This window comes from Mchenga conophoros, linkage group LG10, assembly GCF_057382185.1.
Source record: "Mchenga conophoros isolate Kocher_MC1m ecotype Shallow Benthic linkage group LG10, M_conophoros_male_GT1.1, whole genome shotgun sequence".
Lineage (NCBI taxonomy): Eukaryota > Metazoa > Chordata > Actinopteri > Cichliformes > Cichlidae > Mchenga > Mchenga conophoros.
Window position 1 is genome coordinate 35,602,033 of NC_140535.1, and position 27,068 is coordinate 35,629,100.

Consider the following 27,068-nt stretch of genomic DNA (forward strand, 5'->3'; position numbering starts at 1 on the left):
GTAAACTGTACCTGGGCTTGTTGCAGTGACCTGAAGTTACTAAACTTCATGAGTGTGTGCACTCACTCCAAGAACCGTATGATTATAAATCTGAGCGTGGTGAAAGTTGGGCAGCACGCTGACGTCTTTTGTCCACTCTGTGTGCTCCGTAAGGGTCTGACCCTTTCACTCCTTTGATTTTTTCCTCGTATCTTTTCTTTGGTCTTTTCGTCGAGTCTGTCTTTGTACGGACCGGCATTGTTCTCCTTCGTTTTGTACATTCCTTTTTTGTGCGGCAAAGAAAAAGCAAGAAGGTATTGGAACCGGAGAATGAACGTTTTGCGGTGCTGCAAACGCTTGCATTTGCTGCGGTGCTTGGATTGTTTTGCCACGAGTTCCCGGCATGCAATGCGCGAAAATCACGTGATTGCTAAACAAGGGGGAGGGTGCATCCGGCCTCCTCGGCTGTAATTGGTCCAGCCCAGAGTCGATCATGACCAATTGGCCAATCCAACACCTTTCATTATATATACACCCTTCCTAAAATCCATTGGCCCATAAAAACAAAAAATCGCCAGCGGCCCACCGGGCAAATGCCCGGTATGCCCGATGGCCAGTCCAGCTATGGACGCTCGTGACGGGGACGCTCGTGACGGGCATTAAACCCACAACTCTGGTTCTGCTGTGGCTTTAATGTCTGTTTCTGACCTGTGCAGGTGAAGCAGCTTCACCCCGTGTGTCCGCTGGTTTGTTTTTAAGCTAGCTTTGTTAGCACGTTTATTCCCAGCTAGCTTTAGTTGATCCCGAGCTCAAAAAACAATAATGTGAAACAACCTGTTTATTTCTACTTGACTTTATTAAAAATATCAAACATGAGGAAAACAAGCAGACAGACACACACACACACACACACACACACACACTGCAGCATCGCTGAGTGAACGACAGTTTCAAACAGTCCAACCGATTTCACTTTGAAAAACAAAAACCCAAAAACATCGTTGGCGTTCATCTACAACAGAAAAATAAATGAGTAAGCAGAGTTTCACTTCCAAAGACTTTGCATCCGATCTGATAATAATCGAGGGATAAAAACGACCTGATGTTCCCGTTTGATTTCCAAAAATATACAATATTTATATAATTACAGTGAAACCTCGGGCCGGCGGCTCGCTTTGGGAGGAAACTCTTGACTTTAAAGCTGCAACACTAACGATCTGAGTTACATCCACACAGAAACACACCTACAAAAATAGAGCGTCAACATTTTACACATCCACCGCCGCCTGCTCTGTGATCACACACAGACGGCCGCTTCTAAACCCACCGAGGGGGAAACACCACGTCGACCCGCTCTCTGAAGGTCAGAGGTCAAACGAGTCGAGTCCAACACAAAGAGGAGGAGACTGCTGTTTCTGGAAGTTAAAGATTGAGCTTTGTTTACTCCGAACTGCTCGTGTCCCGTTTCTTCCCCCAGTTTCCTGTTTATTAATATTTACTCGTCAGCTTTAAGTCAGCAGGTTTGAGTCGGATCAAATGATCCTGATGTTTCAGGAGAAGCTAATGAAAGAATGCAAAAGAACAAATACCCCGAACGATTAAACTGAAGGTGTTTGATGGGAAAAATCATCTCCAGCCTCAGCCTGAGGCTCCTGCAGAGGAACGTCAGCGGTGGAGCGGCCTCTGGTGGGCGGGTCAAACCTGCAGCAGCCCTTCATCACGTTTGAGCTCGTTTTATTTCATTGAAAATAAAGTGAGGAAGAATAAATTCTGATGATCACTCAGGAAGTATTTGAACCTTTTTTCTCTGACTGCTTCCCTGCTGTCGCTGCAAATCTCGTGTCACTTCCTGTTTGGTTTTAAATCTGAGCACAAGCTAAAAGACTGACAGACGTGGGGTTAAAGGTCACACACTGCTCGCCTCATCTTTTATGGTGTCAGTTTCGAGATGTTTGAGCAGCCGAAGCTTCTCGTCCCGCTCTGCGCTCTCATTGGCTGACGATGAGCTGTCGCAGGTACGACTGCGTGAGGCCTCGCAGCTCCTCCAGCGTGTAGTCCTCGGGCATCGGCAGGCGGCTGATGTGCGGCGCCAGCTGGGCGAGCGGGATGCTGAGGGAGTCGGCCGTATCGCCCTGCTGCAGGCTCAGCACCGCACGCAGGATGTTCGCCACGCGCTTCGCCATTTCTGCAGAAAGGGAGGGACCAGGGGGCGGGGCTTTGTTAGATCACCTGATGTAGCTGCAGAAGCTGTTCAGACTTTAAACTGCTCGTTTCTGTTAGAGAGGTGTGCGTGTGTCAGCTACTGCGCGCCTGGACAGTTTCAGTCACACACTCCTCCCCTCCGTCTGACATCAGCCAATCAGGACAAAGATGCAGTTGTTCTCTTACCTGATTGGGCGAGGCGGTCTTTAGCGGTGCGGCAGGGCAGGAGCTCGATCCTGCTGCAGAGAGACGTCACATCGGTGTAGAGACGCTCCAGCTCGTAGCCGGCGTTTTCCATCTGACAGCGAGGACGGAAACACGAGATCAAACTCGGCGTGAGGACGAAACAGTTACAAAAACACGTGAAGACTTTACAGCACTTTACAACATTTCACAGCATTTTACAGCCCTGCTTTCAGATTTACTCCAGATCCTCCAAACACTGTTGGATGAAACCACGGCGTGCTGCGTGAAGCAGAGACTCGATGCTGCTTGTGTTCATCGCTCTAATGCAGACGACCGGAAATGAGCTCGAGCTGCGATCACATCGCCTCGTGTGAACGCCGCAGACGCCAGAGATGTGAGGAAAAGAAAAACCTGAGCTGAAAACGTCTTTCTGTAACTACTGCATCACTACTTTTATACTTACAGTAAGTTTGTGCTTCTACTTCAATAAGCATCATAATGAAGTACTTTTACTTTGAAAGAACAGTCGCCCTCATCGAGCTGAGCATCAGAAACACTCAGAGGTGTTTGGTACCTGCTGGATGTCCTGCAGAGTCTTTATGACTCTGATGTAGTCAAGGTAAACGCCCCCTGCTGTGTCCCAGTCCTGGATGGTGGCGCAGTGCTCGGGGAGCGCCAGACCCTCCAGGAACTCCAGGAGGTAGTCGTGGTTATCGTTGATGATGCAGTCTGAGAGGGGGAGAGAGAGCGAGATTCAGCAAACTGATCTCACACATGAAACATAGTGTGATGTGTGGACTCGAGCGCCTCAGCTTTTTAGACTTTGATGAATGAAAAAACGCAGCACTTGTTGGCTCATCGTGTTTTTGAACCAACTTTAATTCTCTCTAATGTAACCATGTAATGATGCTAATTATTCAGATCAGAGGAGCCTGAAGTTTTTGACTCTTCTGCAGGACGTGGTTCAGACCGCGTGTGCAAACAGGCGGGTCTACCTGAGGCCAGGTGCTGGATCAGCAGGCGGTGGCACTGGTTCCAGTATCGGGCTCGGTACAGGTGCAGGGCCTGCTGGTGTCTGTCGCCGTCGCGGTGAGCTCGGGTGGCCTTGGCCTCGTGGATCCACTGCTCCGGGATCAGCAGCTGCTCGGTCAGGAAGCGCTCCCTGCGGACCGAGTCCTCCGTCTCCTGCAGGGGGCAGTGCAGCGCCAGCATCTCCCTCACAGCTCGCTCCCTCTGACTGAGGACGCAGAGAAGAAGATCAGACAGGAAACAACGAGCTGAGATCTAAAGTGAGGACGGTCTTTAGAACAAAGTGGGCCGGAGCGCAACGACCACGTTCAACTCGACTGTTACTGAAGATCACCGAGCCAACACGCCTACAGCTGAGAGCCGTCAGCTGTTTCCATGAGACTCGAGGATTCAAAGCTCCGAGTCGTAAAGCAACCTGAGCCCTGTTTGGCTCAGAGCCGAGCTGCTGTAGAAACGCCATAGCTGCTGGCGGCGCGGTGAACGTACGCGTGCTCGGGGATGTGCAGCAGGATGAAGACGGCCATGTGCCACAGGCCGGCGCTCTCCAGCTGCGCGGCGTAGCTGGCGTGGAGGAGGCCCTGCCGTGGGGCACTCAGGTGGGTGTAGTGCAGCGCCTGCAGGACGCCCCACAGGTGCCAGCTCAGGCGGTAGTCCAGGCGCTCCCAGGTGACGGCGAGAGGCTCCAGCAGCTGCTGCAGGCCGTAGTGTCTGCAGGGCGACAGGAGAAGCGTTAAAGTAGCGCTCTGCACGTTTTACCCAACCAGCGGCTGAAGCCTGGTTACCTGTCGCTGTAGAGTTTGAGTAGGTGGAAGCAGAGGTCGTACAGAGGCCGTTTGGACGCCTCCTCCAGATCTGGCTGCTCCGCCTCCAGGTATGGAGGCAGGGGTGCACAGGCGTACTTCCCCACCTCACACAAGCCCTGCAGGACAGAAACAACGATCACCGATCAGCACGAACACAAGCAGGTCACTAGCTACACCCGTCACGCCGCACACGCCGCCCTCTGCTGAACACAGTGAAACGAAGCTTTACGAGTGTAAATGTAACCTGAACGCTCGACGGTCAGAAATGAAGTCAAAGAAAATCAGCGGCGGCTCACCTGAAAGGCGGCTTCGTATCTGGCGAGGGCGTCGGCCACAGAGGCAGTCGGGGGCAGCATGAACCAGAGGTGGACGGCCACGCAGCGCTTCCAGTCCAGCTCGGCGCACACGTTCACCAAAGAGTCGGTGGACTGCCACACCTGCAGAGAACACCGTCAGCATCCAACCACAGCTGAAGACTGAGTGGAGGTTGTGCAGATCTCTGCAGGCCCTGATTTCACCCTGACGTCAGCTTTATGATTTACAAGCATTATTAACATGGATGCAACGACTGAAGTCACTGAACAATAACCACGAGAGAAGCTCGTGAAAATATTTCTTGTTTTACACGCTGTTGATTCTTTCCTGGTAGACGTGATGCGCCAAAACCAGCAGAAGGTGGAACTAATTCAGGTCGTTAGCTGACGACCTCTAACACCACAGAAGAAGATACTGCATGTGTGACATTAGCTTTATAGACTCTGGTCATGGCGTCATACCGGTTTCCCGGCGAGCAGAGCGAAGATGCGGAGTCGCTCCTCGGGCAGGTAGCAGTCGGTCTGCATGCGGTGCCAATCGGCGAGCTGAAGGGCGAGAAGGTCCCTGCAGTACTGCGAGCCCACGGCCTGAGACAGCAGCAGGGACAGACGGTGGTCTCCTGGACGGACAAACAGTTCAGTCGGAGGTTTCATTACAGACGGGAAAACGTGTCGCCGTGTCTACTGAGCGCCACATTCAACACTCATCGCTGCTACTTCCTGTTTGAGCGAGTGAACCTCACCTTCCTTCTGGGCGAGTCGGCACGCCTCGCTGATGCGGTTTCCCGTCAGGTAGCTGAAAACCGCGTCGACATGGTGACCTTTCCCGGCCAAAGCCACCTCCTCCTCCACCCTGTGGGAGGCACCGCGGGACAGCCAGGCCGAGAAGCTCCGCCTCCTCTCCAGCTGCTGCTCGTACTCGCTGAGCACCTCGGCCTCCTGATCCGAGGGGCCCAGCCGGCCCCACAGCGCCGCACACAGAGTCCAGACCTCGGCCCAGTACCCCAGCAGCGCTGCAGCAGAGAGAGCGTTTAAACCGGCGCCAACACCAACGCGTCATCTTTCGGCTGTGATGTCATCACTTACGCTCAGTGTCGCCTCGTCTGTCTTTCAGCTCGGCGATCCACTCGGCATACTCGTGCAGCGCCGCCACGCCGGGCTGTGGTCGCACCGCAGGGCAAGCGGAGCTGTCGGGGACCTCCACGATGCTGTGCTTCAGGCAGATCTCCAGGGGGCGCTGCAGCACCGCCTGGCTCGCTTCATCTTCCTCTTCTTCAATGGTTTTCCCTCTGGTAGGCTCCAGACCCACCACCTGCTCCACCACTACCTTGTAGGGGCTTTCTGTGAGTCTGCAGAACCAAATCAAGCAGTTTAATGGAGCTGATCTGTGGAGGGCGCGCCCCTCCTCCTCGCCGGCGAGGAGGAGGGGCGCGCCGCGGAAGTAAAACCATTTAAGATCGACGGCACATTACATCAAGGTGAACCGTACAGGCAGATGAAAATGTGCCTGTACGGTTCACCTCACATAATGGAGCCATGTTGTCATGGTAACTATAGACGCAGCCTGGCTGATGTGTTGGCGTGCGGCGTGTTCGTGGCTCTTACGGTTTGCTCCTGGCAGGTTTCGGCAGGAAGCTGAAGTCAGTCTTTGCCGTCAGTTCTTGGTGCTCGAACTGCTTGGACGTTGGCGAGCTCAGCCGGCTGCCGCAGTGTGCGAGCGTCCAGCCGGGACCCCACCCGACCCGGAAGGAGCGCACGGCGAACAGCCCGGTGTCCATGAGTAAACCTCCCTGAAAAACAGCGGCCCGACTTTGAGCTTAGGGGGAGAACTTGTCTCCTCTCGGAGAACCTGCCGTTCACATGAAGATGATGCTTTACAGACTCTGACCTCTGACCTCTAAACTGGATTTCTAAGCGTTAACAGGACTCAGTGACACGTGACCGTCACTTTGAGCACTCGAGGTGTTTTCAGAGGAAACGCCGACCTCCTGAGCACCAACCTTCCCGTGAGTGATCGACTCTTTGAGGGGGACGGGGCCGCCGAGCCGCCGAACGCCAACCGTCCTAAATGAAGGCTCCGGAGTCCGGGAGGGCAGCGTGAAGGGGGACGGGCCAGGCCCCGCCCACTGCAGAGAGCGGGGGGCTTCAACGCTGGCTGGAGACGGCCGTGATGGAGGAAGGAGAGGGCGGGGAGAGTCTGACAGCTGAGAGAGGCCCGAGGTGAATCGAGCCTGAAGGAGACCGCCGACTGCAGAGAGACACAAGTTTGATCACGTCGCCGCCATTTTTACTGAAGCCTGTTAACAGACTGATGAGAAACATCGTGTGAGGGAGCGAGCGTTTCATACCAGAGGGTCGGCCCTGAGCGGCCGGCAGGACGAGGCGAGGAGACGAGACGTCCGTGGAAACCTTCATCGCCGCGTGATCGTGGAACATGTCGCTGTCATCGTCGTCCTCAGCAAACAGAGACGCCTTCATGATCTGACGACGAGACAATTTTACTGAACAGACAAACGGCAGAGTGAAGTAAAAGGCTCTGGTTGCCTCGGTAACCCCCTGATGCATCCTCACGTCTCTGAAACATGTTTAAACATGTTTGCTAAAGGAGGTCAGAGCGGATCGCCACGTGACTCCAAAACCATTTCCTGCCAGTCACACATTCATGGACAGCATTCATATAACATTATGTATGATAATGTTATAATACATTATTCACCATTTGGTCTTTAAAATAAAAAAAAAAAAACAACAGGCCCTGTGATGCACTTCCTGTGGGCGGAGCTCATAGCTGTACCTGGAGCGTGTGTGGGTTGATCCCCAGTGTAGAGGCTATGTGGCCGGATGCAGATACGCCGTCGAGCTCTGAGGAGGCCAGACCGCCGAGCTTGGAGATCGTCGTGTCCGTCTCGCACGCCAGCAGGTCGCAGTCTTCCTCTCCTCCCAGCATGCTCTCTGTCGGGAAGCTCTGGGTGATGTCAGCCATGTCGCTGTCGAGCTCGATGGCGCCGCCCTGGTGCTCCATGATGGCGATGGCCTAAAGGCAAACAGACATGGCAGTGATTTTGCTGTTTCTCAGAGTTTTCATATTCAGAGTTTACAGAGCGTGCTCTTTATAGACGATGTGGGCGGAGTTCAGAGATCGTGCCACCTGATGGCCCCGCCTCTATGTGTTACCTGTGGTTTTGTTACTTTAACACACCTTCATGTCGGATCCTGGACAAAACGTTTGAACGTCTCTTCTTGTGCCGTGTTCGGTCGTGTTCCAACCTCAGACGTTCAGATGAGTAAAAATAAAACCATCTCTGAATCGAGCCGAGCGCTCACCGACAAACAGCCCAAAAAACATTTTTGTCAAACCAGGCGGGAATAAAACAGGCGGGTTCTCCTCTTTATCAGCCAATCAGAGCTGAGCTTCTCTCTGGAGTAACGACCATCTTCACACAAAGTTTACAGACCAAAGTTCAAATGTCTTCATTAACTTTATTTGTTTTCATTCATTTCAACGAGGAAATGTTACATTTTGTCACAATTTAAATCAGGTTTCTATAAAAATCTCCCTCATGATATAAACTGAGTTTGTTTACAAAGATCAAACAGTCTGTCAGCGTCTAAACATCACAAGAACACAAAACAGCAAAACGTTTGCGTAGATGAGTGAGAGGCGATTGGACGCCCGGGCGCTGCCACAAAGAAAACTGACAACTTTAAATCCTCCGAAGAACTCTGACCCTGAAACGCCCCTTTTTTTTTTCTTCTACTTCACGGCTTCTGGTTGTAAGGCTGACCCGACCTTTCACCTCGCGACCCTCTCACAGGTGATAAGCCTGTCGTCTGTTTCTGACTCTCGGAGAATCGAGCGCCTGCGATCTTTAGTTCTGGAAACCTCTCGGACTAGCGCAGCGCTCGCCGAACATGAAGAGATGTGTGTTCTTGTTTCTCAGTTTATTGGTAAAAGAAAAAAGTGAGTTTTTTGCTTTGAATATAAATATTTTGGATTCTGTCTCGACATTCTTCGCCCTTCTGTCATCGTTAACGCTGAACTTCCTTCGTTAATCCTGTAAAACTCCTGAATGCGTCTCGTTATTCTCAGACTTCATTACAGCAGCTCAAAGTCGGCTCCTTATTGAGCGCTCTGTTCCTGACCTTTGACCTTTATGTCACACAACTCCTTCACTCATAAACGTCTGACAGTAAAAGGATTTAAAGCGTCACACGCTCGCAGCGGCGCCGTGGAGCCAGTTCTGCCTTTGTCCAACATTTCCCAAATGATTAATATGCGAGATCAGGGTCATGTGTAATCTGCATCCACGAATCAGTGGTGACTTTATAGAGCCACTGGTGGAACTGGTTCCACATCAGGCAGAGCGCTGACGCTGCACAGCTGCTCCGAGTGAAAATGATCAAAATCAAAAAGTTTCAAACTTTAAAAAGAAAAAACAAAAGACAGAAAACGTCTGGTTAAAATCGACCTGCAAGCACACCATTGGGTGAAGCGCTCCTTTAATCAGTGGCATCAGTGAGGAGGAGGAGGGTGAGTGTGGGAGGGCGCGGGCTGCTCTACCTGAGCCTGTGGCGCCACCTGCTGCTGAGAGGGGGGAAGCTGTTGCTGCTGCAGCCGGGAGGGAGGGAGCGTCTTCAGCTTCTTGGCTTCGGCTTTCGGCGGGACGTCCTCGTCTTCGTCCGAGTCCTGCAGGCCGTACTTGGAGAAGTGCGCCACCTGAGGAATAAAGAGGGGGAGGAGTCAAATACACCTGAGAACCACACAAACAGAAGTGACTCCATCATTTTTATCTAAGTGTTGTGGATCTGAACCTGCTGAAAACATTCAAACATCAACGAACGTAAACGAGGACGGTGCTGACGTTCATCAGATCAACAGGTGTCGCTCCACAGCAGCGGGCAGCGAGCGTGCTTTAATCTGAAACTGACCTCGAACACCCAGGACCCGGTCTCAGGGCGGTACTCCAGGAAGCGAGCTCCCTGCTTGCGCGACGCCTTCTCCAGCCGGCCCTCGTAGTTCATGTCGCTCAGACGCTCGGGGCTCCTGATCTGGGTGCACGCCGTCTTGTCGTTCGGCCAAACGCCGTCCAGAGTCACCTCCGCGCGCCTGCGAAAACACAGATCCACATCAGGACAGGAAGCAGAGGCAGAACGCCACAGGTTGATTAACCCTGTGGGGTCGAGGGTATGATCGCACGTTTTCGACTACTGTTGAACTGTTCGCTTCCTTTGGTATCATTTTTCATTTTAACATTAACATAAAATCCAAGTAGGAAAAAGTAATATTTACTCTAACAACCACAAACATGTTTAACAAACCATTTTCATGGTTTCGACTTGAAATGCAAACAAGTTCCATAAATCCATTCATCTAAAAATGCAGTTCAAGTGTTTTAACCATTTAAACCTATTTATAGAACAACTCCGTGTTCTGCCACACACGTGATTTGTGCCACTCCATGAAAGCGTCACAGGACAGAAGAGCACATCACTTCCTGTTTCCCACCTGGAGGCAGTGTTTACATCATAATCTGCCTTCGGTGGCTTTTTGGCAGAACGGTGACATTCAGCAGTCGCCTCAGAGTGCGGTGCTGCCGACTGCTTTGTTGTGCACGTCGAAACAATAAGTACACAACAAAACACTAACTACACATTCACACGCTGAACAACACATCTCAAAACTCTGTCCCCTAAACTTCCTCCTCTTCCTAAACAACCAGATGTCACATGTTGCCATATCATTTTGTGATTGGTCGATACGCTAAATTCTTCCACCAATAGGGAAGGGTGGATTTTTCTTCTCGCTGGCCAGCAGCGAGCGCCGTCCTTAGTTTTAGAAAAATGAGGTGAACGAATCCTGTAAGTTAGCTTGTTTTTAAACTGAAATCTTTTTTCCTTTGAGATATTCGTTTTGGTTTGTAAGGTTTCCCGTCATCTCCTGTCGCTCACCTGTTAAGCCCCTCCCCCTCCGGCGGCTTGCTCTTGTCGTCCGGGTACACGATGACCTCTTTGCGTCTGAAGTGGACGATTTCGTCGAGGTTCAGTCCCGACACGTTCACCTCGCCGGGGAAGAAGATGGAGCCGTAACCTGGAAAAGCAGATCGGTGAAGAGCGGTGAGACAGCTGTCCAATCAGAGCCGACTTCAGCTCAAACCTGTTAGCGTGCGACTGAAGTATGACATCACACGTGCGCAGGCGGTACCTTTCCTGCCGATGGTGAAGTTCTCCACGATGCACTCCCCGTTTTCGTCCACCATGTCGGCGAGCTCGTCCATGGAGGGGATGGTGTAATAGCCCACACGATTCAGAACGATGCCTGAAAACAGGAAAGCAAACGCGCGTCTTTTACCGTCCAGCGAAGGAAATGCGGACGGAAGCGGAAATCAGCGAGCACGCTCAGTTACCTGCAGGGTGCGGAGACTGCTGGGACAGCTGCTGCTCCTCCTCTCGCTCCTCCTGCAGAGACTCCTCGCCGAAGGACGCAGACACGTCATCGTTGCTCAGCTGAAAAAACAAAAAGCTCAGAATTAGCCGTGATTCTAGCGTGCTGTGCCGCCTCGGGCCACTAGGTGGCAGCAAAATGTAAAAGTTCAGAAGCAGTGAAGAAAACGAGGAGCTGCAAAACGGGATTAATGTTTCTAATTTGTTCAGCTGATGTTCGGGACTCGAACACTGATTTATTTGTGCCGCTGATTCTGCAGCTCAACTTAAATCGGCGGTTAGTTTCGTGTTCGTGGTTAAATCTCACAGCTGCTAGTTCATCGTCCGATATCGTAACTACGTTATTGTGGCGCTCGTTCTCTGCTAGCGACGACACGCTTGGGGAGGCGGTGATGTTTGTTCTGGTTCTGACCTCGAGGCCGTTCCTCGAGCCTTTGTGCATGTTCAGGTCGCTGATGGTGTCCTGCAGGCTGGCGTGGGCGCGGCCCTGTGGGATTGGCTTGGCGATGGGGTTGACGTAGAACTGGGTGACCTCCGGGTCGTCGTCGGCCCGCCTGCCGGGGCCCGCCACCCTCCTCAGCTGCTCCTCTTCCTCCTCCACGTGGCTGCAAATAGGAGAACATGGCGAGGGGAGGAGAGAGAAAGGAAACGTCAAAGTGGCTCACGCCTAAATCAGCGCTGCAGTTTCTACGGTCATGTTACACTTGACTCTCAGAGACGTGACAGCCAATAGGAACGTGGCGAGACCTGTGTCCGTTCTGTGGGTACTCTGACGGCGAGGCAAGGTCGTCGCTCTCCTTGTTCAGAGGACTGCTGTACTGACTGTTGTTCAGGTTCTTCAGCACGAGCTTCTTGATGCTCTTCCTGTGGAGGAAACAGACAGCATTACCTGTCGGCATGCGCACAGTCATATTTAACTTTGCCGCTGCGTGGCGAGCGGAGGTGTACCTCGGCACGAAGGCTCCGTTGGTGAGCGACGGCTCGTCGTCATCCAGGCCGTCAAAAAGCTGCGACTTGGAGGCTCCGGAAGACGTCAGCGCTTTGGGCCGCACCCTGGTCGCAGGACGCGGAGTCAGCTTGTAGTGAGTGGGCGTGGTCAGAGCCTTCTGAGCCGTCGGATTGGTCGGTTTCAGGCGCTGTCAGAACAAAGAAGAGATGCAGATTTCAATTTACCTCACAGCTTTGTATTACTTTATGTAATAAATTCTACGTTCCCGTCACCTGTGAGGGGCGGAGCCTCCCAATGGTTTGTTTAGACGAGGTACCGACAGCGAGGAAGTGAAACCGCCGTGACGGCAGCAAAAGAAACTAGGGGTGGGCGGTATAAACTAAACCGAGATTTTTACTATACCACAATAACAAGTTGATGGTGTCATCATGGATTATCTCAGTTGTTCTCCTGGCTGAAGTTTGGTCCTTTTACAGCATCCTGCCATGCGACTGCATTTGTCCCTGACCATCGGGAACCCTCATGTTAACTTTTATCCAGTGGAAAAAAGTTAGCGTATTTATATTATGCTAACATAGTTGTGTCGCTAGTGGTCACGTAGCACATCATTACATACCAGCTAGCCCAACTTCAGTAACCCTACAAACGTCACTGCTGTTTAGTTTTCTGTCTTCATTTATGTTGGAAGTGATAGCAGAGCTGTACGTTTGAATTTTTCATAAATCTCAGTCAGAACATGCTATATCATGCTTAGGTGGAAACTAGCGAGCTAACTTCCTGCTAACTTCTAACTCTGTTAAATGTAATAAATTCGGTTTTCATGGATGCCTGGATGTTACACCTGGTGGAGCAGAACGCTGATCATTTTGTCAAAGATGAAAGAATTTAGACAGTTTTTAACTCTTAGTGATGCTGCAGTGTTCGTTTGACTTTGGGACCAGAAGTAAACGGAGTTTAGGACCCAGATTCCTCAGCGAGGCTCCTGACTACGGTAGCCCTAATGTTCCGACAATCCATCAAGTGGTGCGGCTTCGTAGCTTAGCAAAGTTGTACTAAAACAGTTTGACTGATTGCTGTGCACCATGTACCACATAAAATCGGTTCAAGGTCAGTAAGCACAACCAGAATTCATACATAAGGCACACTGTCGACTTCTGAGAAAATTAAAGGATTTTAAGTGCGCCTTATAGTAGGGCTGTTCATATAACGATGTATATCGGATGACGATATAAAAACGTCTATCGTTTCATTTTACGCTATCGTTTGTTTTGTGGTGTCACAAAATAAACTGTTCACAGCAATATTTTTTCATGGTTTTGATGGTCACTGTAGTGGCTATATTCATTTCTTAAAGTTCTCTCTTTCTCTTATATTTAATATAACCACACTACGGACGGACAAGCGCCTGTTTTTATGCATTGTCGTTAGCAACAACAACTGTAACAGCATCGCATGTCCGCTTGTTTATGTTCCACATAAACCTTTCACAATAAAGCTCAAGATCCTGTTGAGACTTTTCAAAATAAACTGTATCACGTGAAAGAGGATGCAGAGAGTTTACAGAGGAGAAGCAAAAAAGGGCCGTCAGGTGCTAAAAAATAAACCTTAGACTCAAACGTTAGAACAGCACAGCCCTACCTTATAGTGCAAAAAATATGGTATACAATACAGTTTTATTTATATAGCACATGTAAAAACCTGAAGGCTCACCAAAGTGCTTCACAGTAATACAGAGAAACAACACAAGTCATTTTAAGTACAGATCGGACACTAGCACAGACAGAAGGGAGGCACTAATAGACATTAAAATAGGCATCAACTAGGGCTGTGCGATATGACCAAAATCTCATTTCCCGATATAAGACTTCTATCGTCCGATAACGATATAATTCACAAAAATGTAACATTTTCTGTAAATTCTGTGAATCTCGGGCAGCTCGACTTGCCCGAAGTGTTTCCAGCTGGGCGTCGTGTAGCTGGAGTCGAGTGTTTTAACGATGCATGAAACTATACATTTTTAGACAGAAGTTGTAACGGCGCCGTTTTCTTTGTGAGTATTTATTACACGGCGTGCTGGGCGGAAACGCCTGTTCTGCCATCTTCTGTTTCAGTCCGTTATTACTCTTAAATCCTGCTACTTATTCCTGCGTCTTTTGGGATCTTACAAAGCTTCAAACGACGCGTCGACTATTAAATTAATGGTCGACGATTTTGATAGTCAACGATTGGTGGCAGCCCTACTCCCACTAATGTTTTTGTTTGATACATCTTTTTCCTCTGCGTTTTTGCCTCCCGTCCACACTGAGGCGTTTTGAAGATGCTCTCCGAAGCGAATACATTTGAAAACGCTGTGTTTGCATTGCAGTGTGGACAGCAAACCCGGAGCCTTCTCGAAAATAATGACACATTTTAGTCATATGATGCAGTCATGTGACAAACTAAGACAGCGGAGGGCATTACACAGCAGTTGTTTTGTTTGCTCTCAGTTTTGACGGCCCTGTTAAAGATCAACATCAGTCTGCACGTGTTTCAGAGAGCTTTTCTTCAAATCCTTTAAATTCTCACTCACTTTGCAACTTTGCACTTTTGTGTTACTCGCAGCAACAACTCCACCTCATTGTTAGTCCATTTAAAAACTTTCAAAGAGCCAGAAAGTAAATAAGCGGCAGACAGAAATGAGGCAGGTCGAATCTTCTTACGTTTCACGCATGCGCAACACTGGAACGTCAGCGTTTTTGGCCATTTCGATGTGGACGCACAACTCTGTGAAGACGACTGAAAAGTGTGGAGCGTTTTCAAATGAAAACACAGCTTTCAAATTTGTCTGGGTAAGTGTGGACGTAGCCTACTGTGGGGCAGAAGCTCGAGTTTGGCGGCTTCTTTGCCGTGAAGTTAAAACTGGAAGCAAATCCTCATCTTTGGATCTCGATACAATTTAAAAATAACTTCGTACATGAGCAGCTGGAGCTCATCGGCTACGCCACCCTTACCTCCTCCTTCTTCTTGGGGTCTGAGAGCGGGTTTCTGAAGAGCGGCGAGTCTCCGTATGGTGAGTACGCCAGCACGCTGAGCTGCTGCTGGAGCATGGCCTGCTGGGCAGCCGCTGCATTGGGATCTGTGAGGGCTGGAAATGAGAAGACGTTAACGCTTCACGTGTGCCCGTGGGGACGTGAAACAGTCACATCTTTACCAGCAGCATAAAACAAACATGAACGAACTAAATGATGACGTTTTAACAGCATCAATCTGTCCTCATCTCTAAAACATGTGGCCGCTCACCGACGGGCTGCGTCGCTCCGAATCCCAGGGTGCTCGTTCCACTGTTGAACCCAGTTGTTCCGAACGTTCCCATCGTTCCCAGCGTGGTGCCCAGTTTGTTCTGAGTGTTGCCAAACAGTGTCTGCCCGGGGCCGACTGCTGGACACACAGATGTGGACAAACTGACTGTTTAGTTTTTTTCTGGCTGACTGAGCAGAGGTGAGTGTCCTAGTTAAAGCAACAAGGCAGTTACTGGGTACCGTTGCTGGGTCTGTTACCTGTTCCGAAGCTGGTTCCCAGTCCGGTCCCCAGCGCTCCAGTGGTGGACTTGTTCCCAAACAGTCCTCCTCCAGCAGGGTTTGCACCGAAACCTGCAGCCAGACAATCAAACAGGACGAGCTGAAGAGCCGGAGGCGCAGAAACTTTGACATCGTCACATATTTTCAGCTGACTTACCGAAGGTGGAGGTGTTGGTTCCGGTTCCCAGTGTGAGGGTGGGCTTGTTCCCAAAAAGGCCGGTGGTGGTGCCGAAGGACGGGGCACTGGTGGTGGTGGTGCCGAACCCGGCTGTCTTGTTACCGAATAAACTCTGCTGCAGAAGCCAAAGTCACAGGATACGTAAAGGACCTGAAACTTATCACTCAAACTTAAACTCAGCCTCAGGACTACAAAAGAGCTGCGAGTGCTCAAAGAAGCATCTGCCTGGAAATACACGCGCTTCCCCGCGTGCTCTGGGATATTTGTTCAAAATCAAATCAAATCAAATCACTTTTTATTGTCACATCACATGTGCAGGCACACTGGCACAGCACATGCGAGTGAAATTCTTGTGTGCGAGCCCCACAAGCAACAGAGATGTGCAAACACAACAACACAAACGAGCAAAATACAAGAATGGCCAACCTGAAACTAATAAATATATGTACAATATATAATAGTGTATGCATTTCTGGATGTGTATACTAAATATTTTCCTACGTGCGTGTGTGTTCTCGAGTCATTAAAGGCATCCTCCTGAAAACAGGCGCACCCGTTAACTCTGCTTTAACCTCGTGGTTTGGGATGTTTGGCGCTAACAGTGTGGAGGAAGCTAACAGCGAGGGTGCAGGGTAAGACTCTCACACTGAGCTGCAACCCAGCTTTAAACAGATCAGTAAATGATAAGTTATTTTTTTTACAGTTTTGTCCTCCTGTCACTTCACTATGACACACCATAATCGCTGATTTATTTTACAGTTAACAGGTCAGAGTTCACAGATTGTTAATCCACACCAGTAACAGCAGCTCTGCTCATGGATGATGCTTAAACGTGTTGGTTTTTAAAAGACTTGCTAACTTCTGCCAGTAAAGACATTAAAATCTATGTTATTGAGCTTCTATCTTTAGTTGTAAATGTGGTTGAAACTCTGCAGCACACGTCCTGCTGCATTTGATCATCCATCCCTTTCCCTGCTTTCATAGAATAAAGAATAAGTCGTTGCTTCTTTATATCAAACTGTCCTCACAAACAGCAGAGCACACAATCGTAAAACGCACACAGGCCGGACACGAACGAAGCGCCGTGTCCTTCAGACTGAAATCAGACTGTGCTTCACTTCAAACTGTATGGACACAGAGTTGTTTGCCATCACAAACAAGAGTTTGATGAGGAAACATCTGATGAGGGGAGGAGCTGCTGCACGCCGGGGGCGCGCACGCACACACACACACACACACACACACACACACACAATTCACAACTGGACAATAATGGGTCTGCTCTGATCCCAACCTGAGTGCCGACATTCCCAAATCCAGTGTTGGTTTGGCCGAACAGGCCCGTGGCTGTCCCGAAACCAGTGGCGGTGCTGGTCTGCGCTGAGCCGAACAAGCCGCCCGACTGAGACGCCGCCGTGTTCCCAAACAAACCCTGAAGAAACATCCAAACAACCTCACTGTGACTTCAAACAGCTTCAGAGTCAAGAGAAAACATGCTGCACCGCACCAACGCAGAGGCAGCTGAAAGTCAAACTGAGACGACAGCAGTGTTGGGCAAGTTACTTTGAAAAAGTAATTCATTATAGCTACTAGTTACTTCTTCAAAAAAGTAACTGAGTTACAAGATTCTAAAAGTAATTAATTAGTTGTAAAGTAACTATTGCGTTACTTTAAATTAAATAAAAAAAATGTTTAACCCTCTGGGGTCCAGGGTATAATCGGCCATTTTTGACTAGTTTTGATGTTTCCTCCACATTTCACCTTTAAAAACTGTTTACTTTGTTTGGTCTCATCCTTTTCAGCACAGCCTCACGTGTCTGAATTTACAGTCATGTTTTCATTTTGACAGACTGTACTCACACAATTGATCTAACATCAGACAAACATAAGATCCAAGTAGAAAAAGTTATTTTTCTACTGTAACAACCAAACATGTTTATTGATCATATTTCATAACTTAAAATGCAAATATAAATTGTCAGTTTTAAAATCATATCCACACATTTTGCAAACAAAGTTATTTGCAGCCATTTACCTTTGACCTTTTTTTTTTTTAACCATTTCAAACCATTTACAGAACAATCAGCTGTTCTGCATTCAACAAGATGCCACACAAAATGTCATGTTGCCATATCATGTTTTGATTGGTCGACATGGTGCATTTTCCACCAACGGGCTGTTTTTGTTTTGTTTATTTTGCTCATAGGCGGAGCGTGCTCGCTGCGCTGTCCTTAGAGAAACGTGACGAAACTATTGAGGAAAAACACGTTTATCATGACTCTGGTATATATCACCGTGTTGCTTTGTCATCTTGAAGTGGTCATGTGATTGGCTTACCACGACTACTTTATTCTTCCTCAGTCAAACAGCATGTGATTGTTTTGCCCCCTGAGCTCCAGGTGTTGTGCCAAAAAGTGGTCGTCGGGCAGAAAGTGATCGCAGGAGCGCGCAGCTGCTTAAAGCTGCAGCATCCAGATTACTTACAGCTACTTCCCTGCAGCTGATATAAGATGCTGAACCAGCTGAACACAGCTTCAACCGTCTGTTTCTTGAAAAACAGTAACGCGACTGCGCTGCATTTTCTTGTTAGTAACAGTAACGCCGTTGTAACCATAGAAATAGTAAGTAGTTAGATTACTTGTTACTGAAAAAAGTAACACCATTACTTGTAACACCATTATTCCCATCACTGGACGACAGCGTGTGCTTTGGCTGCTAATGAAACTGAATCAAAGTGAAGCCGAGTCTGCTGGCTTCCACCTGCAAGTCTTTACTTTTTGTGGCTGCAGGAGTGAAATTGTGTGAAAATGAGCAGCAATCAAACTCAACCTGATGTGTCAGGAACAGTGAAGCAGAGCTAATCTCACCATGCTGCTGGTGTTGGCCTGTCCTATCGTGTTGGTGTTTCCAAAGGAGAAGCCGGTGCTCTGGGCGGTGGTGGTCGCACCAAAGGGCTTGAAGAGGCTGCCGGCCTGCTGCTGGGTCTGCTGACTGAACAGGCCGCCTGTGGTCGCGCCAAAACTGCCGGTAGTTGCTGAACAGACAGAGACACGCACGTCACTTCACTTGCTGTCATCAACACTTCTTATTGTTTGTGGGCTCTACATCACAGCTACTTACGCCCTCCGAAGGTGCTCTTGTTCTGGCCGAAGGAGAAGCTGGTGTTGGGAGCCGAGGATCCGAAGAGGCCGGTGGTGGCGCTGGGCGTGGCCGTGGCCTGGCCGAAAAGACTGCCGGTTCCCGGGGCCATCGGGTTGGTTGGGCCTTTCCTGCCCGCCTGGTAGTCCTCCAGCCTCAACTCCTGCAGGGAGAGGAAGAAACAACATCATCAAACAACAAAACTGAGTTTTTAGTGGCTGCGTTTAAGAGCCGCCGAGTGAAAACGGACCTCCAGAGACTTGTTCTCGTACTCCTTCATGGCAGTGATGCACTGGTGCTTCGTATTGATGCTCGTTGTCACGCCCGCCTTCACCATTGTGTCACTTCCTGTCGGAGGCTGAAGAAGGGAAAACAAATTTAACACAGAGCATAAAAACAGTGAGACGTTTAGTGTCTGAGGAGCAGAAAGACGATTAAAGGGGAAGAATAGTCACTCACGTTGAACTTCACGGTCGTTCCCGGCTGCTGAGTGGCGGAGAACCCCGAACCTCCAAACAGGGACGTAGCCCCGCCGAACGGGTTGGAGGTGGTGTTGGTGGAGCCGAAGAGGCCGCCGCTGCTGCTGGTGCTCGTCCCGAAGCCTGAAGAGACAGAGTTCACGTCATTACAGGCCGAACAGATGGAGAGTCGGAGCAGCTGCTTCAAATCCACAACAACGTCATTTTTCTCATATTTACATCAAACTGTAAACATGCTTTTTGTTCTTTAAGGTTTCTGATTTTCTCGTTGTCGTCGCTGCAGGGATTTATCGTTTTTAATGAAAACGAGAGTGAGGGTTTGGAGGGTTCTCACTTCCAAACGAGGTGGCTTGCTTGGCACCGAAAGCATTGTTCTGCTGGGAGAAGAGTCCGCCGGTGGTGCCTGTGCCAGTGTTGCCAAACAGGCTGGTGGAGGTGCCGCTCGCTGCGCCGAAACCGAAGCCGGTGCTGGTGGAGGAAGTTGCCGGCTGGCTGAACGTGCTGGACCCAAAGAGCCCACCTGAAGGAGCAACACGGACAGGTCAGCACTTACGAGCTTTCCTTCTTTAGACACGCCCCTCATGACTAAGCCGCCTCTGAAGGATCATTTTACTGGATTTGTACAGAACAGGCCGAGAGCAGAAAGGAAGCTTTGAACCGACAGTTTCTCTGCAGTCCTGCAGCCCATCACGCATCAACAAAGCAAAACTGAAAAACCACATGAATCCATCGGAGACAGCGCCGAGCTGCGTTCAGATGTTGTTGGAAAATCTCATCTCTGCACACTGAAGCACCACAAACATTGTTGCTGAATGAAACACAAACCTGGTTTATTCTGCGTGGATCCAAACAGTCCTCCAGTGTTTGTCGTCGCCCCGAACGCAGACGTGCCGAAGCCTCCCGCCGCCCCAAAGCCCGTGTCTGGAGAAAAGAGACAAAATGAAGACACGATGATTCATGTCCACCTCTATCAGAGGGAACTACGTTTTTCTATCTGTGAGATATTTAGTCTCTGCGTTATTGCGGGCCCTCGTGTTGCAATGATCAGTCTGCTAATAGTGAAAACATCGACTGTCTCCTGACGTTTCACTTTTGTTTTTGTCAATTTGAATCTCTATTACGCTTCAGGAATTCAAACTGAAGCGTAATAAAACTGTCTGTGTGTGTGTGTCTGTGTGTGTGTGTGTGTGTGAATCCTAATGATGTGCTGCTCTCATCATTTCTTCCACATTAGTTTGGATATTTGGCATTTCTGACTCGCCCGAGGCATCGAGCTCACGCTCCTGTACAAAAAGAAATTCACTTACTTTGCTGACCGAAGGTGGACGAGGTGCCAAATCCTCCCGCCCCGCCACCGAAGGGAGTCCCAAATGATTTGTTGAACATCTTGCCCTGCTAGCAGGACAGCATAAGTCTCTGTGGACACAAACACCACCGTACAGTTTAGATCAAACGTTTATCTTCAGTCAAGTCGACTAACCGATCGAGGCAGCAGCAGACGTGCAGCTTCTGTTTTCTGCTGCCGTGTTTGTGGATGGTGTCTGATGGAGAGCAACAGCTTCACTTAAACCCACACTGGATCTTTCAGGTTTAGCTTGTATGTCTGTTTGGGGGTGTGGTTTACTGCTGCAGGTAACACACTGAGCGTAGATCATGCCTTAAAGACACTTTAGTGTCCCAGCTGAGGAAAAACCTTCTGAACAGCAGGAGGAAAACTTCTCTGACGTCACTCAAATTAAATGTTCGGTATCAGCTTCTGCTCTGAGAAACCGCATTTACAAACACAACTTTGGCTTCAGCCTCACATCCACAGAGGACTTTAGAAGAGCCAATGAGCATGACTCATAGTGTCACGTCTTTGGATGGTGGGAGGAGCCGGAACCAGAGGAAATGCGGAGCTCTGTTTTTAACCCAGACGTGACGACAGAGGAGCGTGTCCAACCGTGACACTACACTCTCACTGGTTCAGACCAGAAGCTCCATCCAGCTGTTAAACTGCACAGGCAGCAGCTGTTACAGGCAGAAGAACAGCAGGACGCAGCATTTGCAGTGTTACTCTCTACAACAACACTTACACTCAGCCGCTGCAAGGCTTGGACCAAAAGCTCTACAGCCCTTCAGCAAGTGTTTGTGGGAAGGAATTTAATTACAACAGTACTCACAATCCTGTGATTTAGGCCTGTGACTACAGTGTTACGATGAGAACACAAGGACAACGACTGCTCTCGCTCCTGATTAGAAATCACTGCACTTCCTGTTCTAAAGCATCTTTAGTGCAGGTTAAGTGTTCTGGAGCTCTCGATCTCCTCCGAGTACATTTGACACACGACACATCGGCTCTGATGCGTTTTAGATGAAAAACAAATCTTTGTGTTGGATAATTAACTCTGAGCTCTTTCTACATGTTCGAACATGCAACAGCATTTCTCCTACAGAGACACTGAAAATCACACATTCACTGACTTTTATACCTTTACTCATTCAATATTCGCACCTTGTTTTTACTGTGGTTCATAACCCTCTTACACACAAGAAATGCCAGGTGTTGATTCCAGCTGTGGTTTGTTGTTTTGTTTTATATCATGTTTTTCATTTATTCTCTTTGTCAGGGATGGAAACAGACACATGAGTCAAACCTCTGATCTTCATCTCGCTCCACGAATCCACAGTCAGGAAGCATTTAAGGTGGAATTCTTTAAATGCTTCACGGGTACAAAATGACCCCAGCTGACGGAAACTGCACGCGTTTACCCTTACCCTTGTTTTAATGACTTCTGTGAGCACATTATCACGCTATCGCTTATTTCTCGCCGACCTCGATTCGCCTCCACGTGCGGCTAACCGAGCTGATCCGCCGGTTAGTCACAAACATCCGAAACACAAACGTTAATGTTGGAAAAACTGGGCGGGTTTACAGTAGGTACTATTCCGGCTCCTAACCGGGCGAGTCCGAGCCAGACCAAACCAGCTCCAAACCGCAGGTGAAGTCATGTAGCATTATTTCCGCTCCCGCTAACAACAAGTTAGCTCAGCGAATCTAGCCGACACACACCGAGCTACCAAACAGCTGCGTCGCCCGGTGAAGAGGACGGTGTAAAGGTTTATATTACCCCGTTACAAACTCACCGTTGTCCTTGACGTTTACAGGCGCGCAGTTTAATCGCTGTTACGAGTTACCTGCGTCAAGCTAATGCTAAGCAGCTAGCTAGCTTTGCGGCTAAGTGAACGATAGCAAAACAAAACTAAGACAGACAAAAGAAACGTTTTAAAAGACACTGACCTTTAACACCAATGTGACACCCGCCTCTCTGTTTGCCTTCCGTCCACACTGACCAAGCTACAGAGTCAGAAAGTTCAGCGATGGAAGCGCTTTAGCTCAACATCCACCGCACAGCTTTGTCAACGAGGAGGGAAAACGGCCCCACGCAGCGTCAGCACGCACTTTCATACGTCAAACGTCACGATGACGCTGCAAATAGCGCCTAAAACAAAATCACATGAAAATAATTAAATAGTAATATACCTATATGTATTTAAAAAAACCATGAAATCGCAACCTGTCTATATTTATTCAACAATACACAGGAAGCCTGTCCGATCACGAACTCAGCAATGAAGGAGCCACCGATAACGCGTTAAATATGATATTCATATAAATCGGTGGTGCAGCATTGGCTGAAAACGTGCAAGAAAACATTTTGCCACCTCTTTCATGCTGTGCTGAGAAGATTAAAGATCAATACACTTAAAGAAGATCAATACAAATAACTCTGCTTTTGTGTCCGAAGGTCTCAAAGGCAGCCGTCGGCGGTGAAGCAACAGACAGTAACGCGAAGCCTGTTTATGTACGAAAAAAGGAACAGCAACGATATTCTAATGCTATATATACTTTTTATATTTATTTCGGAGGTCTCTGTTTCCCTCACCATCAGTCTGAGGTTCTGAAACTAACAGCAGCATCGCTTTTAGTTGAAAACACTCCAGGTTTAGTGAATATCCTCCTGCAGAAACCTGAAAAAGAACAACATCGGTCTCTGGGGATGAGAGACATGAGGAAAAAGTTTGAAATAGATACTTTTCTTTATTGTCACTCCATTAAACGTGGACAGCCCAAAAGGTTCATCTAGACCAGGGGTCCTCAATCCCAGTCCGCGAGGGCCGGTGTCCTGCAGGTTTTAGATCTCACCCTGGGTCAACACACCTGAATCACATGATTAGTTCATTACCAGGCCTCTGGAGAACTTCAAGACACGTTGAGAAGGCAATTTATTCTTTTAAATCAGCTGTGATGAATCAAGGACACACCTAAAACCTGCAGGGACACCGGCCCCCGTGGACTGGGATTGGGGACCCCTGATCTAGACATTTTCAGTGGGAGAAACGTTTCATCATCATCAGGTGACTTCTACAGTCTCAGCTGACTGCAGGTTTCCAACCTTATAAACAAGACATTTGCATAATGAGTGAAACCAGCACCACTGAATGAACAATGCGCAGTGAGGTCAGCTCCTTGATCATTAATATGATTTGTTTGTGTCAGGGGACCCGATCCTTGGGGTGGACCGATTTTTGGCAGAGTGTGTTTTGGGTTTAAAAGCCAATAAGACTGCTATATGTGCAATTCTTGTACAATTCTTCTCCTGACGAAGTTGTACTTTTGTATTTTCTTACTCAGTGGTATATAGCATTTGTATTTCTATTTTATTCTATTGTATATAGTATTTTATTTTATTTTATTGCATTCCAGTGTTTTCTAATTTCTGCTACATAACTTTGCACTTTTTGTCACGGCTGGCGGAGTGAGCCGTGTGGTGTGGAGGAAAAGGAGGACCCAAAATGCAGCAAACTGATGATTCGAGTGACGTTTATTTACAGAGGTGGCAGTGGCAAAAAAAAAACAGGCAACGAAGCATGAGTAATGACAAACGGAAACCTAAACTGGGAGAAACTAAGTGACAAACCTGAGACAAAAGGGGTGCGGGGCAGAGACAGGAACACCATAGAACGCAGAGATACACGGAAGAATGCAGACGAGCCGACAACGAACACAGACCGACACCCACTAAATATACACACACAAGGTAATCAGGTAATCACACACAGGAGGGAAGAACAGCTGAACCTAATACACATGAGGACCGGAGGACACAAGCTGAACACAATGACAACAGACCTTCAGAATAGAACAGGAAATCCAGAACATGAGCCTTCGAAGTAAAGCGGGAAACACACAGACTGATTTGCAACACAACACGGGGACATGAACAGAGCACCAAGGACAGACACAGGTAGGGCTGAATATACACCAAACTACAGGTTCAACCCTAAACTAGTACAAAATCAGAATAAACACAAGGCACAAAAATGAACTTCAAGGAAACACAAAACGCTGGGCCAAAATGACCCAGGACCATGACACTTTTGCTGTAACAAAACAAATTTCCCACCTGTGGGACTAATAAAGGTCATCTTATCTTATCTTAGTGCAGAAATGTTTTGAAATGATTTGTTTTTATTTTGCATGTCTCAATAAAATCTACAGCGAAGTTCATATTAAACCAGGCTGACTGCAGGTGGACACGGAAACAGGAGAAACACAGCTGCACTGTCTACCAGTTTGTGGATTTGGACATGAAAAACTACAGCTGGGCACACTGTTCTTAAACGTAACAGCAACAACAAGAAGTATCTATCGGCCTGATGTCCTGAGGGCAGACCTCAGCCTTCACTCAGCCTTCAGGATGAGTCTGATGTTCTGGTCTCCGAGCTCATAGATAAGGCTGCTCAGAGCTCTGCAAAGAACGATAAGACACATAGAAGCATTCTGCACCAGCACAGACACTCTTCTTGAAACTGTTTTTGAGGTAAAAAACGGTTCACAGTTGAAGAAAGGCTGAAGCTCAGCAGTGTGTTACGAGGATTCAGGGCCAAAGCTGTGTCTGTGGAGGCCGGCCTGTCTAACACAATACCAGCAGACACACCGAATGTAAGGATGTATGAGAGAAACAGACGTATTTGTTCATCTGAAGAACCAAACCATACCGATGGTGGTGGCACGCCTCAGTAACACACTCCAGAGACCTCAGTGAGAGCAGAGTGAGGAGGAGGTAACAGCTGCTGCAGTCAGAGAGGAAAAGGCTCCGTCAGAGTCAGTTAATACAGTCGACTTGGACTGAGATGGACATTTTAATAGAAGCATTTAAGAAGCTGGACCATAAATGCTTATGGATATCATAACAATCAAACACCACACTCTCAAAAATCCAGAATCGAGAACCAGGCAGCTCTGAAGTCTGGTGTGAATTCCTGATCCCAGCAGGAAGTCGGAGCTGCTCTGTTTTCCCAGGGCACCACGCCGTGGTCGCTCGTTGCTCCTGATACTTACACAGACTGAAAGCAGAGTCTGATCCCCATAGCAGAAGTGCTGCCACGTGTGTGGACAGACAGAGATGGCCCGTGTGTTTATTTGGTAGTTCAATGAAAGGCTTCAGTTAAGACGGAGGAAAAAAAATTGAGTTCAGATTTTTTCATGTTATACAATATTTGAAATTTTATAAAAAACACTACATTTTCTGAAATATTTGTGGGTGTTTTCTTGTTTGTTTGTTTTTCCTACTGCTTGAACACTAAAGTGGCCCTCGCATGAGATAACAGTGCCAGCAGAGCCCACAGCTAATTTTTGTTTGAGACCCCCTGCTTTGGAACAACAGAGGTAAATTAGCAGTGAGTGCAGCTGTAGCCAATGTAGGCTGGAGTACTCATGCTGCTCGTGATCAGAGAGGATCTGGAGGGAAATCAGGATGTGACTGAGGTGGACAAAGATGAATCAGAATCAGAATACTTTATTGATCCCTGGGGGAAATTATTTTTTGTTACAGTGCTCCATTATAAACCAACATAAACCAACATTAAGACAAGACAGACAATACGCTAACTAAGAATAGTACAATATATATATATATATATATATATATATATATATATATATATATATATATATATATATATATATATAAGTGGATGCATTGTACAGGGAGCCACAGGCAGGAATGATTTCCTGTGTCGTTCAGTGGTGCTTTTCCGTAATCTCAGTCTCTCACTGTGACTCCTGTGACTGACCAGCACGTCATGGAGTGGGTGGGAGGTGTTATCCAACATTGGAGTGGTTTCAGGAACTTTCTGATGATTTTATTAACAAAAGCCAGAAACAGAGCAGAGGTGTCACCAACAAGGTGCTAAAAATGCTTAAGAGGAGTGTTAGACACAGTCTTTAGGTCATCCTCTTCTCTGATGCACACCACGTAAGGAACTCTAACTTGAAACACAGGGTTTCTCACCACAGAGCTTCAGATATCTTGGTTTTTGATTAGTTTTTGTTTTTATTCTTGTTTTGCTAGGGAGACACTGACGAGGTGACCAGAGGTTCAAGCAGCCCGGGAAACAAATCAGCAGCACAACCTGCTCAATGAGAGAAGATAAGTCTGTGTTTAAGGAATCGATGGAGAAGTAGCGCCATCTGCTGGTGGCTAAGCAGATTGCATGCAGCAGTTGTACTCCGTTCCACAGAGACGGTGCATGAATCTGTGACACCTCCAGAGCCAACAATGAACTGAAGCCGGTTTTGTCTGAAGAAGGCTTTCTCTTTGGTAAATGGACTGATTCTTCATACAAGCACCTTTTCCACGCTTTCTATCTAACATTCACATTCTGATGGATGCATCAGAGAGACACTTGGCGTTAGCATCTTGCTTAAGGATATCTGACATGCAGACTGGAGCAGACAGGGGTCGTAACACCAATGACCTGCTCGACC

General features: G+C 48.3%; 1 protein-coding gene across 3 annotated transcripts; it reads right to left on the minus strand.

The window, feature by feature from the left end:
• Positions 1-816: 816 nt before the first annotated feature.
• Positions 817-22,723, minus strand: nup98 (nucleoporin 98 and 96 precursor). Of its 3 annotated transcripts, none has more exons than XM_085289990.1 (35): positions 22,536-22,723; positions 20,563-20,671; positions 20,081-20,176; positions 19,590-19,775; positions 19,236-19,378; positions 19,027-19,134; positions 18,759-18,939; positions 18,506-18,672; positions 16,933-17,070; positions 15,618-15,750; positions 15,440-15,532; positions 15,183-15,320; positions 14,894-15,027; positions 11,903-12,090; positions 11,702-11,818; positions 11,367-11,559; positions 10,918-11,017; positions 10,716-10,829; positions 10,463-10,601; positions 9,443-9,620; positions 9,075-9,230; positions 7,308-7,547; positions 6,862-6,994; positions 6,514-6,761; positions 6,119-6,303; positions 5,600-5,862; positions 5,257-5,526; positions 4,976-5,133; positions 4,496-4,636; positions 4,179-4,315; positions 3,883-4,104; positions 3,363-3,604; positions 2,942-3,096; positions 2,368-2,479; positions 817-2,164 (listed from the first exon to the last, which is right to left on the minus strand). In XM_085289990.1, the coding sequence occupies exons 2-35, from the start codon at positions 20,639-20,641 to the stop codon at positions 1,968-1,970; spliced, it is 5,484 nt and encodes a 1,827-aa protein (XP_085146116.1). In that variant the 5' UTR covers positions 20,642-20,671; positions 22,536-22,723; the 3' UTR covers positions 817-1,967. The 3 variants fall into 3 exon arrangements, with proteins under 3 accessions (XP_085146116.1, XP_085146115.1, XP_085146114.1); XM_085289989.1 differs by having other exon boundaries at positions 15,183-15,317; positions 15,618-15,753; XM_085289988.1 differs by having other exon boundaries at positions 15,618-15,753; positions 22,536-22,722.
• Between the last annotated feature and the right edge of the window lie 4,345 nt (positions 22,724-27,068).